The sequence below is a fragment of the Oncorhynchus tshawytscha genome, linkage group LG16 (assembly GCF_018296145.1).
Source record: "Oncorhynchus tshawytscha isolate Ot180627B linkage group LG16, Otsh_v2.0, whole genome shotgun sequence".
In the NCBI taxonomy this organism is placed as follows: Eukaryota; Metazoa; Chordata; class Actinopteri; order Salmoniformes; family Salmonidae; genus Oncorhynchus; species Oncorhynchus tshawytscha.
This window is the reverse complement of record NC_056444.1, coordinates 702,240-717,759: the sequence shown is the minus strand read 5'-3', so window position 1 is coordinate 717,759 and position 15,520 is coordinate 702,240. Positions and strand designations below refer to the sequence as shown.

At 44.3% G+C, this 15,520-nt stretch overlaps 1 protein-coding gene across 2 annotated transcripts in view; it reads left to right on the top strand.

Annotated features, from left to right (window-relative positions):
• The first annotated feature begins 2,253 nt into the window (after nt 1–2,253).
• Nucleotides 2,254–15,520, top strand: part of dlec1 (DLEC1 cilia and flagella associated protein) — an 81,322-nt gene continuing 68,055 nt past the window's right edge. Inside the window, exons 1-8 of one of the 2 annotated variants that reach the window (XM_042298658.1) lie at nt 2,254–2,326; nt 2,437–2,529; nt 3,124–3,264; nt 5,657–5,813; nt 7,746–7,856; nt 8,460–8,653; nt 8,821–9,029; nt 13,763–13,847. In XM_042298658.1, the coding sequence (XP_042154592.1) occupies nt 2,446–2,529; nt 3,124–3,264; nt 5,657–5,813; nt 7,746–7,856; nt 8,460–8,653; nt 8,821–9,029; nt 13,763–13,847 (981 nt within the window). In that variant the 5' untranslated portion in view covers nt 2,254–2,326; nt 2,437–2,445. Of the gene's footprint in view, nt 2,327–2,436; nt 2,530–3,123; nt 3,265–5,656; nt 5,814–7,745; nt 7,857–8,459; nt 8,654–8,817; nt 9,030–13,762; nt 13,848–15,520 lie in introns of both variants that reach the window. The other variant, XM_042298657.1, reaches the window with a different exon arrangement.

Here is a 15,520-nt window from a genome sequence, read left to right as displayed (position 1 = left end):
ACGATTACTTTTGTGTGTCAGGGAAAATGTATGCAGTAAAAAGTACAGACCTTTCTTTGGGAATGTAGTGAAGTAAAAGTAAACATTAAAAAATATATATAAATAGTATAAATATAAATATAAATAGTAAAGTACAGATACCACCAAAACGACTTAAGTAGTACTTTTAAGTATCTTTACTTCAGTACTTTACGCCACTGAGAAGAACTGTGATTTTGACGGATACACCTGTCAAGCAGGCACTTGAAGAAGAGTGTAACAGTATAGTTTCTGTCCTTCTCCTCGCCCCAACCTGGGCTCGAACCAGGGACCCTCTGCACACATCAACCACAGTCACCCACGAAGCATCGTTACCCATTGCTCCACAAAAGCCAAGGCCCTTGCAGAGCAAGGGGAACCACTACTTCAAGGCCTCAGAGTGAGTGACATCACCGCTATTAGCACGCACCACCGCTAACTAGCTAGCCATTTCACATCGGTTACAAGAGCAGAAAAGGTCAAGCACTCAGAAGGCCAAAAAAAATTGCCCCTCTTAAAAATAACTAAAGGAAAGAAGCAAGCCAAGACAAACCATACTGAACAACAACAAACAACTGTTCTACCTGAGGAAAAAAAGCCCAAACAAAATACACTGAATGAGAAGATTCAGATTCCTCCAACGAGGAACACTTCTGAATTGTGTGCATGGGGCACTTTAACAATTCCAAATCGAAGGAAGTCTGGGTGCAGTGCTGGGACACACTGACACACTGCCACACACACACACTGCCACACACACACACACACTGACACACACACACACACACTGACACACACTGACACACCGACACACACAAACACGCTGTCACACACTGACACACACACACCATCTCAGCTACACACACACTGCCACACAAACACACACACACACCAGAAAACTGCAGGTGTTTAGTTTAGCCCAGTTGTTTGGTTGAGAGCGGGTAAAATAATAATTTATGCACTTTTTCATTCTGTTACAATTCACACCAAACACGGTCACAATAAACCCAGACCATGGGGTAAATTGTAACACTTCACTCTTTGTATTTAAGACAACACCATGCATTTGCAGTTTGATTTACACATCTAATAACCACACCCATTTGTAAAGGACAAATGTAGGTTGTTTGTATCAAGTTTTGAATACACTACCAAAAACGATCTCTGTGAAACTGACATGAGAAAAGTGTTAAAATCATCCCTTGTCTCCCCTAGCCTATAGTCCAAGTTAGAAGCATACACATCATTTAGGAGCTCAATACCGCAGTGAATATATCCTGTCAATTTAGACAGTGAAATAAAGCATGTCACATAAAGAAGTCATAGATTGACGACACTATGTGCGCTGCTGAGGTGCGCTCTCTCCCAGTTCCCCGGTATGCAGCTCGAAAAGCTACCCTATTGTTTCTGTTTTTAGGGACAATACACGTATCCTACCTCGGCCACAACAACACAATGTAATGAAGAATGTTTTCAAGTGGGTACAAAACTCTAGTCTAAGCTGTAAACTGCAGGGAATAGCCTTTGAATAACCACTCAAAAGCCTGGCGTTTTGAATGCATATTCAGTTCGAAATGACTGCATAAAGCCTGCCTGATTGGGAAACTATTTGGATCGGTTATGGGTTTTTTTCACGGCAGTTTAGTCTATAGGTCGAGGCACATTAGAAGGCCAGTAATCTGGTGTATTTTGACAGAAACATACCAATGCAGTGATTTCTAGTGGCGCGCATAAGAATTATGATAAAGCGAGAGCGCAGAGGAAGTTGTATATATCGTTTCCGCGTGTGGCTTCCATGTTTTAAAATCGTTTGCAAATGAGGTGAATAGGAGAAGCAATTTCTGCCTGTCTTCATACTGTTCTGTCTTTGCTGTCGTAAAGTAAAAGGCCCCTATTGCCAGCTAGAGTATGTGAGCATGCCAGAACGTTTGCAGCATAGCAGGCATGCTGGATCCTGTTGGAAACTACAAAAGCAGCAGATGACATGTTCTCAAGTGTCTTGATTCTGTAATAGTTGATTCCTGCAGAATTCTTGCACGTTTAATCAAGCAAATAGTAGCACTGGACTATTTAGATTGGCAAAACTATTGTCATTTTTGACAGGTGAAAATATGACAGTAATAGTATTTGATAGAGTAAAGATTTTAGTGCACATTTAGAAATGTATTATTGACTTCAAATGAACGAGTTTTGGGTAAAACGCTCTGGCCCCTTTAAGAACCCCGGGCCGTTTCTATGGTTACTACTTGTACACAAAGAGCTGGCGGCAGAAGCTGGGAAGAAAAGTGCTACTTTCACACCTTGCCAGGTTTGTGAACCACACAATAGAATATTTACGCATGAATTATAGATTAATCATGTGTGTTTTGTCGTAGACTTAATTAAGCTACTATACCTCACAACTGTTTGGCCCAACAGACTGCAACCATGCTTGAGGAATCTCAGCCAAGACCCCAAACAGGGTTAGACCCGTCCATGAACCGTCATCGACCTGCATCAGAAAAAACACAGGTTAGCACTAACGATTTTATCATGCCAGTTTGATTCTTACAATAACTAGGCTTTTTTTTTTAAACCATTTTTTTACCCAGTAAATTGACTTAACACATTTTCATTTACAGCAACGAACTGGGAAATAGTTACAGTGGAGAGAAATGAGATGATTAGGTGACCGTGTTGGTATGACGGCCAGATTGGGAATTTAGCCAGGACACAAGGGTTAACACCCCTACTATTATGATAAGTGGCACAGGATTTTTAATGACAACAGAGAGTCAAGACACCTGTTTAACGTTCCATCCGAAAGACTGCATCCTACACAGTGATTGGGGCAATGTCCCCAATCACTGCCCTGGGGCATTGTTTGGAGACCAGAGAAAATAGTTCCTCCTACTGGCCCTCCAACACCACTTCCAGCAGCATCTAGTCTCCTGTACAGCGACCGACCTGGACCAACCCTGCTTAGCTTCAGAGGCAAGCCAGCAGTGGGATGCAGAGTGGTCTGCTGCTGGCTAATTAGTAGGCCTAACTATGTGGTAATGTCAGTGTGTTTCATTCAAGAAGAGTCATTGACTAACGTTAGTCTAATGCTATATTTTCCAATAGGACATTTCACATTTATTGGCAAGCATCTTCAAGGATCTCTACACAACAGAGATTATTGGGAAAGACACAGTTGCCATTCTCACCAAGACAAGAAGGGGAGGCAACAACTACCATGACAAATATGTGGAGGATCTTCAACAGGTAGCTACCCATTCAACAACTACAAAATATAGCTAGCTAGCTATGTGCCCTCACTACCCTTTGCAAACTGTGTGTGTCTGTCTGTGTGTTGACCTTCATCAGTTTCATTTACAGATATAAAAGCCTCCTTCATTTTCTATCTAAGATAATTTAAATAAAATGTGTTTATATGCTTCAAGATTGCCTTTTTTGGTCAGGTTTTTGCAACTCATTTACCAATCACATCATGTTTTGTGTCTTATCCAATTGTCATAGGTCACTGAATTGATAGGAGTTCATTTTGAAATATATACACAAAAGCCTCCTTCAGTTTGTTCTCTGTAAAACTCGGATGGCTAAGGGTCAGTTTATTATAAAGAAGCACTGTCATCAAAGAGATGCAGAATTTTCTCTTCACTTCAGTTTGCTCTTCAATCGCTAATCTTTGGAACAAACGATTCCACTGGTACGACTCTATGCAGGAGCTAGGCCTACATTATTATTTTTTGCTGCGAATTTGCGGGTGAAATTTAATAATTGCATTAACCATGATGCGGGCCGCTATTATTTGTTTAACAACCAACCTTGTTAGCCATGTTACCTAGATGGACAACAACCTGGTCACTTGCCCAGTATGTTGGCACTGCGAAAGTTATTGGATACCTATTTCAGGTGATGTGAAAGGTAGGATTCATAGGCCTCTTAATTTAATGTTAGGGTGAGACGTTAGGGTGAGACGTTAGGGTGAGACGTTAGGGTGAGACGTTAGGGTGAGACGTTAGGTTTTGTGTTAGACATTAGGGTTGGGGTGAGGCGTGGGGGTGAGGCGTTGGGTTTTAGGGTTAGACTTTAGGGTTAGACATTAGGGTTAGTGGTAGACATGAGGGTGAATCATGAGGGTTAGTGGTAGACATGAGGGTGAATCATGAGGGTTAGTGGTAGACATGAGGGTTAGACATGAGGGTTAGACATGAGGGTTAGACATGAGGGTTAGACATGAGGGTTAGACATGAGGGTTAGGGTTGGTTAGACATTAGGGTTAGGGTTGGTGTTAGACATTAGGGTTAGGGTTGGTGTTAGACATTAGGGTTAGGGTTGGTGTTAGACATTAGGGTTAGACGTTAGGGTTGGTGTTAGGGGTAGTGGTAATCATTAGGGTTAGACATTAGGGTTAGACATTAGGGTTAGTGGTAGACTTTAGGGTTCGACATTTGTGTTCGACATTAGGGTTAGTGGTAGACTTTAGGGTTAGACTTTAGGGTTAGACTTTAGGGTTAGACTTTAGGGTTAGACTTTAGGGTTAGACTTTAGGGTTAGACATTAGGGTTAGACATTAGGGTTAGACATTAGGGTTAGTGTTCGACATTAGGGTTAGTGTTCGACATTAGGGTTAGGGTTCGACATTAGGGTTCGACATTAGGGTTAGACATTAGGGTTAGGTTTAGACATTAGTGTTAGACATTAGGTTTTGTGTTAGACATTAGGGTTAGACATTAGGGTTGGTGTTAGACATTAGGGTTAGACATTAGGGTTGGTGTTAGACATTAGGGTTAGACATTAGGGTTGGTGTTAGACATTAGGGTTAGACATTAGGGTTGGTGTTAGACATTAGGGTTAGACATTAGGGTTAGACATTAGGGTTAGACATTAGGGTTAGGTTTAGACATTAGGGTTAGACATTAGGGTTAGGTTTAGACATTAGGGTTAGACATTAGGGTTAGGTGTTGGACACGGGTTGGACACAAGGGTTGGACACAAGGGTTGGACACAAGGGTTGGACACAAGGGTTGGACACAAGGGTTGGACACAAGGGTTGGACACGGACACAAGGGTTGGGGTTAGACATTAGGGTTAGACATTAGGTTTTGTGTTAGACATTAGGTTTTGTGTTAGACATTAGGGTTGGTGTTAGACATTAGGGTTGGTGTTAGACATTAGGGTTGGTGTTAGACATTAGGGTTGGTGTTAGACATTAGGGTTGGTGTTAGACATTAGGGTTAGACTTTAGTGTGTTAGACTTTAGTGTGTTAGACTTTAGTGTGTTAGACTTTAGTGTGTTAGACTTTAGTGTGTTAGACTTTAGTGTGTTAGACTTTAGTGTGTTAGACTTTAGTGTGTTAGACATTAGGGTTAGCGGTGTGGTTAATTAGACTATATGACTTTGGGGCTAGTGAGGGTTAGGGTTAGTGCCAGCTATTGACCACTCTGCAGAGCTGCCTCCAGAACAAGATTCATGACAAGAAATGCTAACCTGCATTTGGCGCATCAGTGCAACCAATGAACATTAAGTAAGGGAAAGGAAAGGGGATACCTAGTCCAACTGAAATGTCTTCTGCATTTAACCCAACCCCTCAGAATAAAGGTCCCTGTGTTTGTGTTTTTCTACATAACTTCTCACTGCTTGAGCCTCCAGGTCCATTCAGAGTACAGCCGTCGGATGCGTGATGCTGACATGTTGGAGAACCACATCATTCAGGCTCGGGTCCAGGCCACGGCCACAGAGAGCAGGGCCCTCACCAAGGTGGTGGAGGAGGTGGGAGAGGCCTACCAACAGCTGGGTCTGCCTCCAGGTATACTGGTCTGGATCACTCTTTAATGCTGCTGTATCACTAGCCTCTAGGAGCTAGGGTATTACAAACTGTACCGTGGGATGCCTTGTGAAGGGATCACTGCAATAAGCCTTGTGCTTTGTGAAGAGATCACTGCAATAAGCCTTGTGCTTTGTGAAGAGATCACTGCAATAAGCCTTGTGCTTTGTGAAGAGATCACTGCAATACGCCTTGTGCTTTGTGAAGAGATCACTGCAATAAGCCTTGTGCTTTGTGAAGAGATCACTGCAATAAGCCTTGTGCTTTGTGAAGAGATCACTGCAATAAGCCTTGTGCTTTGTGAAGAGATCATTGCAATACGCCTTGTGCTTTGTGAAGAGATCACTGCAATACGCCTTGTGTTTTGTGTAGAGATCACTGCAAATAAGCCTTGTGAATAGATCACTGCAATAAGCTTTGTGAAGAGATCACTGCAATTGTGCTTTGTGAAGAGATCACTGCAATAAGCCCTGTGCTTTGTGAAGAGATCACTGCAATAAGCCCTGTGCTTTGTGAAGAGATCAATGCAATAAGCCCTGTGCTTTGTGAAGAGATCACTGCAATACGCCTTGTGCTTTGTGAAGAGATCACTGCAATACGCCTTGTGCTTTGTGAAGAGATCACTGCAATAAGCCTTGTGTTTTGTGAAGAGATCACTGCAATAAGCCTTGTGCTTTGTGAAGAGATCACTGCAATACGCCATTGTGCTTTGTGAAGAGATCACTGCAATACGCCTTGTGCTTTGTGAAGAGATCACTGCAATACGCCTTGTGCTTTGTGACGAGATCACTGCAATACGCCTTGTGCTTTGTGACGAGATCACTGCAATACGCCTTGTGCTTTGTGACGAGATCACTGCAATACGCCTTGTGCTTTGTGACGAGATCACTGCAATACGCCTTGTGCTTTGTGACGAGATCACTGCAATAAGCCTTGTGCTTTGTGACGAGATCACTGCAATAAGCCTTGTGCTTTGTGACGAGATCACTGCAATAAGCCTTGTGCTTTGTGACGAGATCACTGCAATACGCCTTGTGCTTTGTGACGAGATCACTGCAATACGCCTTGTGCTTTGTGTAGAGATCACTGCAATAAGCCTTGTGCTTTGTGAAGAGATCACTGCAATTGTGCTTTGTGAAGAGATCACTGCAATACGCCTTGTGCTTTGTGAAGAGATCACTGCAATACGCCTTGTGCTTTGTGACGAGATCACTGCAATACGCCTTGTGCTTTGTGACGAGATCACTGCAATACGCCTTGTGCTTTGTGACGAGATCACTGCAATACGCCTTGTGCTTTGTGACGAGATCACTGCAATAAGCCTTGTGCTTTGTGACGAGATCACGCAATAAGCCTTGTGCTTTGTGACGAGATCACTGCAATAAGCCTTGTGCTTTGTGACGAGATCACTGCAATAAGCCTTGTGCTTTGTGACGAGATCACTGCAATAAGCCTTGTGCTTTGTGACGAGATCACTGCAATACGCCTTGTGCTTTGTGACGAGATCACTGCAATACGCCTTGTGCTTTGTGTAGAGATCACTGCAATAAGCCTTGTGCTTTGTGAAGAGATCACTGCAATTGTGCTTTGTGAAGAGATCACTGCAATACGCCTTGTGCTTTGTGAAGAGATCACTGCAATAAGCCTTGTGAAGAGATCACTGCAATAAGCCTTGTGCTTTGTGAAGAGATCACTGCAATACGCTTTGTGAAGAGATCACTGCAATACGCTTTGTGAAGAGATCACTGCAATACGCTTTGTGAAGAGATCACTGCAATACGCCTTGTGCTTTGTGACGAGATCACTGCAATAAGCCTTGTGCTTTGTGACGAGATCGCTGCAATAAGCCTTGTGCTTTGTGACGAGATCACTGCAATAAGCCTTGCCACCTAAAATAAGTGTTTGTTTCCTCAGTCAGGTGGACCTTCATGTGGTGTGTTGACAACGGCCTTCTGAAGAGTAACAACTTGATCTGTCCAGAAGACTACATCACAGGACTGAACCCGCTCATCAAAGCCCCCAGAGGTACAGTAGTGTGCCCCTCCAAGCCCCCCAGAGGTACAGTAGTGTGCCCCTCCAAGCCCCCCAGAGGTACAGTAGTGTGCCCCTCCAAGCCCCCAGAGGTACAGTAGTGTGCCCCTCCAAGCCCCCAGAGGTACAGTAGTGTGCCCCTCCAAGCCCCCCAGAGGTACAGTAGTGTGCCCCTCCAAGCCCCCAGAGGTACAGTAGTGTGCCCCCCCAAGCCCCCCAGAGGTACAGTAGTGTGCCCCCCAAGCCCCCAGAGGTACAGTAGTGTGCCCCCCAAGCCCCCAGAGGTACAGTAGTGTGCCCCCCAAGCCCCCCAGAGGTACAGTAGTGTGCCCCCAAGCCCCCAGAGGTACAGTAGTGTGCCCCCAAGCCCCCCAGAGGTACAGTAGTGTGCCCCCAGAGGTACAGTAGTGTGCCCCCAGAGGTACAGTAGTGTGCCCCCAGAGGTACAGTAGTGTGCCCCCAGAGGTACAGTAGTGTGCCCCCCAGAGGTACAGTAGTGTGTAATTTAGAACAGACCATCCATTTTAAAGTACTCTGAAAACACTTTACCCTTCAGTGTAAGTCTCTTTTAACTCTGTCGTCTGTCTGTCCTCCCAGCCATGTCCCCCCCAGGCTTTGCCAAGCCGACGGTGTCCTACAACAGACACATATGCTACCTTCCCCAGGACGATGGCTACACAGTGATCCCTCCCCCAGAGCGGACAGCCCAGAGCTTGCTGGAGGAGTCAGAAACGTCCCTCACCCTTGCCTGTAGCTCAGACACCTGCACCACCCGAAGCCTACCTAGCCAGGTAGGACACAGAGGTGGTCTTGTATGAAGGCTTGTTTTGAATACTTTGAAGGGGTGGGTTAAGATTTGGGTATGGACGAGTGTCAGGTCACCACTATGTGACCTCTCCTCTGCTGGTGTTGACGAGTGTCAGGTCACCACTATGTGACCTCTGCTCTATTCCAGAAGGTGTGCCGAGTGAGGAAGCCTAAGTGGATGTATGAGCTGAGTGCTAAGAGCAGAGCAGAGGAGAGGGCTGGCCTTCAGAAACTACAGCAGAGACACAAGTTCCTGCGGAACCCCAGATTCCTTCCCCCCAACGCACACCAGGGGGGCAAGTCGCTCATCCTGCTTTGGGAAAAGGGAGACAGGGGAAGGAAGAGGCAAAAGCAGGAGAGGTAGGACTCTGTTCAGCTTCATGTGTTTGCAGAACTAGGTAGCCTAGGCTGTGTTGGTTTGGACTTGTAGCATCCCAAATGGCCCCCAATTCCCTATTACATGCACTACTTCTGACTAGTGTAGGGTGTTTCACTGGGATCAGGGAATAGGGGGCCGTTTGGAGCGGAACAATTCTCTTCTATGCTACAAGCGCAAACCGACACAGGAAGTGCAGCTCTGAATGTCTACTGCTTGGTTCTAGAAGTAATGACGTGTTGACTGACAGGATGAACTCCAGTCCATGATCCGTTTCTGACTCTATTGGTCATTCATATGTAATTATTATACGCCGGGCTGTGGGGCGGCAGGTAGCCTAGTGGATAAAGTGTTGGGCCAGTAACTGAAAGGTTGCTAGATCGAATCCCCGAGCTGACAAGGTAAAAATCTGTCGTTCTGCCCCTGAACAAGGCAGTTAACCCACTGTTCCTAGGCCGTCATTGTAAATAAGAATTTGTTCTTAACCGACTTGCCTTGTTAAATAAAGGTATAATTACATATGGGCAAGATAATCCTTCCTCAATATTAGGTGTAAATTAGTTCTATATGACTTCCTTCCTGTCTGAACATCAGTTACCCTCATACCTGACAGTCACGAATCCCTCCGAAGATGGTGCCTCTTCCTGTTCGGGCGGCGCTCGGCGGTCATCGTCGCCGGCCTACTAGCTGCCACCGATCCCCTTTTCTGTTTCATTTAGTTGTGTCTGATAAGTTGCACCTGTTTTGTGTTTAGGTTGTGATTGTGGGCTATTTAAACCCAGTAAGCCCGCCGGCTTTTGTGCGGGCTTGTTTCTCTGTTCGTTTTGTGGATGTGATATTTTCTGTATTTCTCCGGACTGTTTGTGTCCTGTTTTTGGGCCGGTCATTGTATGCGCCTGGTGTTTTGGCGTGACCTACTTTTCTCCGGAATAAATACAGTTGTCCCTTACCCTCTGTTCTCTGCGCCTGACTCCGCACCCACTACTCCTAGAAGTCGTAACACTGACCTGGAAAACTATGAGCTCAGTGAAACACCCTGGTTCAGCAAACTGCATTTATTTTCAGCAAACTTAACATGTGTAAATATTTGTATGAACAAGATTCAACAACTGGGACATAAACTGAACAAGTTCCACACACATGTGTCTAACAGAAATGGAATGATGCGTCCCTGAACAAAGGGGGTTTCAAAAGTAACAGTCAGTATCTGGTGTGGCCATTAAGTACTCCAGTGCATCTTCTCCTCATGGACTGCACCAGATTTGCCAGTTCTTGCTGTGAGATGTTACGCCACTCTTCCACCAAGGCACCTGCAAGTTCCCAGACCTTTCAGGGGGGAATGGCCCTAGCCCTCACCCTCCGATCCAAAAGGTCCCAGACGTGCTCAATGGGATTGGGATCCGGGCTCTTTGCTTGCCATGGCAGGACACTGACATTCCTGTCTTGCAGGAAATCACACACAGGACGAGCAGTAAGGCTGGTGGCATTGTCATGCTGGAGGGTCATGTCAGGATGAGCCTCCATGAAGGGTACAACATGAGTGAAGAGGACGTCTTCCCTGTAACAGACAGCGTTGAGATTGCCTGCAATGACAACCAGCTCAGTCAGATGATGCTGTGACACACCGCCCCAGACCATGACGGACCCTCCACCTCCAAATCGATTCCGCTCCAGATTACAGGCCTCAGTGTAACGCTCATTCCTTCAACAATAAATGCGAATCCGACCATCACCCCTGGTGAGACAACCGCGACTCGTCAGTGAAGAGCACTTTTTTGCCAGTCCTGTCTGGTCCAGCGACAGTGGGTTTGTGCCCATAGGCGATGTTGTTGATGTCTGGTGAGGACCTGTCTTACAACAGGCCTACAAGCCCACAGTCCAGCCTCTCTCAGCCTATTGCGGACAGTCTGAGCACTGATGGAGGGATTGTGCATTTCTGGTGTAACTTGGGCAGTTGTTTCCATCCTGTACATGTCCCGCAGGTGTGATGTTCGAATGTACCGATCCTGTGCAGGTGTTACACGTGGTCTGCCACTGCGAGGATGATCAGCTGTCCGTCCTGTCTCCCTGTAGCGCTGTCTTAGGTGTCTCACAGTACGGACATAGCAATTTATTGCCCTGGCCACATCTGCAGTCCTCTAGCAGAAATCTTTCTTTTGGTGTTTTTCAGAGTCAGTAGAAAGGCTTCTTTAGTGTCTAAGTTTTCATAACTGTGACCTTCATTTCCTACCGTCTGTAAGCTGTTAGTTTCTTAATGACCGTTCCACAGGTGCATGTTCATGAATTGTTAATGGTTCATTGACCAAACATGGGAAACAGTGTTTAAACCCTTTACAATGAAGATCTGTGAAGTTATTTGGATTTTTACTAATTATCTTTGAAAGACAGGGTCATGAAAAAGGGACTTCTCTTTTTCTGCTGAGTTTATGATCCCAGTGAAACACCCTGGATCAGCATGATGTCATGTCTATACAAATCATGATGCTTCTGTCCCAAATGGCACTCTATTCCCTATGTAGTGCACTTCTGCCCATAGGGGTCTGGTCTAAAGTAGTGAACTATATAGGAAATAAGGTGCCATTTGGGAATGCAGGCAATGAACGCTTGTGTGTTTGTTTGAGACATGATGAGAATTAGCGCCTATTGGTTTTCAGTCACTCCATCCATAGCCTGCTGGTGTAGCTGCTGTTTTCAAAGCAGAACGTAGAATAATATATAAGAAGATAGATTTAACAATGTCAAATCATCTGACCTAAGAACATGCTGACAGCACCACAGGACCATTACACCCATCATCTGTCTGAGAACATACTGACAGGACCATTACACCCATCATCTCACTGAGAACATACTGAGAGCACCACAGGACCACTACACCCATCATCTAACTGAGAACATACTGATAGTACCACAGGACCATTACACCCATCATCTGACCCTTTGCTATGAGACTTGAAATTGAGCTCAGGTGCATCCCGTTTCCATTGACCATCGTTGAGATGTTTCTACACCTCGATTGGAGTCCACCTCAGGTAAATTCAATTGATTAGACATGTTTTGGAAAGGCACACACCTGTCTATATAAGGTCCCACGGGTGACAGTGCCTATCAGAGCAAAAACCAAGCCCTGAGGTTGAAGGAATTGTCCGTAGAGCTCCAAGACAGGATTGTGTCGAGGCACAGATCTGGGGAAGGGTACCAAAAAATGTCTGCAGCATTGAAGGTCCCGAAGAACACAGTGGCCTCCATCATTCTTAAATGGAAGGTTTGGAACAACCAAGACTCTTCATAGAGCTGGCCGCCAAACTGAACAATCGGGGGAGAAAGGCCTTGGTCAGGGATGTGACCAAGAAACCCGATGGTTACTCTGACAGAGCTCCAGACGTCCTTTGTGGAGATGGGACCTTCCAGAAGGACAACCATCTATCTCTACAGTACTCCACCAATCAGGCCTTTGCGGTAGAGTGGCCAGACGGAAGCCACTCCTCAGTAAAAGGCACATGACAGCCTGCATGGAGTTAGCCAAAAGTCACCTAAAGGACTCTCAGACCTGAGAAACAACATTCTCTGGTCTGATGAAACCAAGACTGAACTCTTTGGCCTGAAGACAACGCAAGAGTGGCTTCGGGACAAGTCTCTGAATGTCCTTGAGTGGCCTAGCCAGAGCCCCATCGAACAACTTTGGAGAGACCTGAAAATACCCGTGCAGAGACACTCCTCATCCAACCTGACATACCCAAGAAGACATTTCTAAAAATGTGTTTTTGCTTCATCATTATGGGGTATTGTGTGTAGATTGATGAGGGGGAAAAAACTATTTAATTTTAGAATAAGACTAATATAAAACAACATGTGGAAAAAGTCAAGGGGTCTGAATACTTTCCGAATGCACTTTACACACCCACCAGACACCACTACGGGTTTCTTCACTCTACCCAAACCAAAAACACACTCAGTTATGTATAGAGCCATGTCTTCGTGGAATGATCTGTTACTCAGTTATATATAGAGCCATGTCATCATGGAATGCTCTGCTACCAGAGGTTACTCAGGTAAAGCAGGTTTAGCCTTACAATATGGTTTTAAATATGTTTTTTATCACAGAGCCTCCTCTTTCTGAAGCTCGCATTAACTTTTCTGTGTATAAATATATGAATATGTATATACTGTAGGAATAGTGTGTAAATACAGTAGTCATTTGTTTCTGTCTCTTGATGTCTTTTTATTATTTAATTTAATATTGTCTTGTTGTTCTTGTCTATAACTTATGTACCCTGGTGTATTTTATGTTTTGTTTGGAACCCAGGAAGAGTAGCTGCTGCATGTCAACAGCTTCTGGGGATCTATTCAACTAAACCATAACACTTCAAGGCTAACAAGCACACATTTTCTTCAAAAAATGTCAGTTTCTAGTTCCATTAGATTTTAGTTGTTACATTCCTAGAAGTCAGCTTCCTTCCATTATTGGGTGTATATCAGCGGCAGCATGGAGACAACACTAAAGTTGGAAACTAAATGTTTAAATCCTAATATGGTTAACTTAATAATTACCTGGAGTAGACATGCATGACAGATATACAGTATATTCAGGACACACAAACCTGTCTGTTTTCTGTGTCATTGTGTTTTTCATCAGTTGCCCATCCTCCAGTCTGTCTACCTATCACAGCGCAGTAAATAATGCCCCATAACCTGTCTTCATGTTGTTCCCCCCCAGATCCCCAGCTGAGCCCATCCCTGTGTTCCTGGCCAATCCACCTGTTGTCTTCTTCACTGACTATAGAGTGGGACAGGTATTTGAGGTATGTACTGACGACAGTGGGACAGGTATGAGGTATGTACTGACGACAATGGGACAGGTATTTTAGGTATGTACTGACTACAGAGTGGGACAGGTATATGAGGTACGTACTGACTACAGTGGGACAGGTATATGAGGTACATACTGACTACAGTGGGACAGGTATATGAGGTATGTACTGACTACAGTGGGACAGGTATGAGGTACGTACTGACTACAGTGGGACAGGTATATGAGGTATGTACTGACTACAGTGAAAGGTATGTGAGGTATGTACTAATGACAGTGGGACAGGTTTATGAGGTACGTACTGACTACAATGGGACAGGATTATGAGGTATGTACATACCAAAGTTGAACAGATGTATGAGGTACGTAACGGATACAGTAGGATGGATGTATGAGGTACGTACTGACTACAGTGGGACAGGTGTATGAGGTATGGTACAGAAACAAACCTTCACCTCACCTTTCCCCAGTAAAATCTCTTATCTCTTGTAGTCATAACGTTCCAGGACCGTTGGCTAGTGTTTCTCTTATCAATATATGCTCATATCTTTTAAAGTATTTTCCTTCATTATTTTCTGCCAGCCCTACCACCCTATTTGTAGAAAACTAATGAACACCAACACTTAGGCTTCTACTTCCATCTTATACTTTTACGTATTTTACGGACACTATTTTACAAGTGTTACATTTTGTTTGTTTTTAGTCCTGTCCTTCATCTACCCTTAACCTCTCCCATCTATTTCTGATGTCCATCCACTGATTTCTATTTGCCATATATTTTTAACATCCTATGGCTGGGGGCAGTATTGAGAAGCTTCGATGAATAGGGTGTCCAGAGTAAACTGCCTGCTACTCAGGCCCAGAAGCTGAGATATGCATATTATTAGTAGATGTGGATAGAAAACACTATGAAACACAGTTTCTAAAACTGTTTGAATGATGTGTGTGAGTATAACAGAACTCATATTTTACTTGCTATATTGTATTTACTTTGCCACCATGGCCTTTTTTGCCTTTACCTCCCTTCTCACCTCATTTGCTCACATTGTATATAGACTTGTTTATACTGTGTTATTGACTATGTTTGTTTTACTCCATATGTAACTCTGTGTCGTTGTATCTGTCGAACTGCTTTGCTTTATCTTGGCCAGGTCGCAATTGTAAATGAGAACTTGTTCTCAACTTGCCTACCTGGTTAAATAAAGGTTAAATAAATAAATATGGCAGGCAAAAACCTGAGAAAAAATCCAACCAGGAAGTGGGAATTCTGAGGTTTGTAGGTTTTCAAGTCTTTGCCTATCCAATATACAGTGTCTATGGGGTCATATTGCACTTCCTATGGCTTCCACTAGATGTCAACAGTCTTTAGAACCTTATTTAAGGCTTCTACTGTGAAGGGGGAGAGAATGAGAGCTGTTTCAACAAGATGTCTGGCAGAGTGCCATGAGCTCAGTCATGCACATGCCCAAGAGAGGTAGCTGTGTTCCTTTTCCTTTCTAAAGACAAAGGAATTCTCCGGTTGAAACATTATTGAAGATTTATGTTTATTTGTTTGACATGTTTCTACGAACTGTAATGGAACTTGACTTTTCGTCTGGCCTGCTCGTCGAAATTTGGATTTGTGAACTAAACGCGAGAACAAAAAGGAGGTATTTGGACATAAAT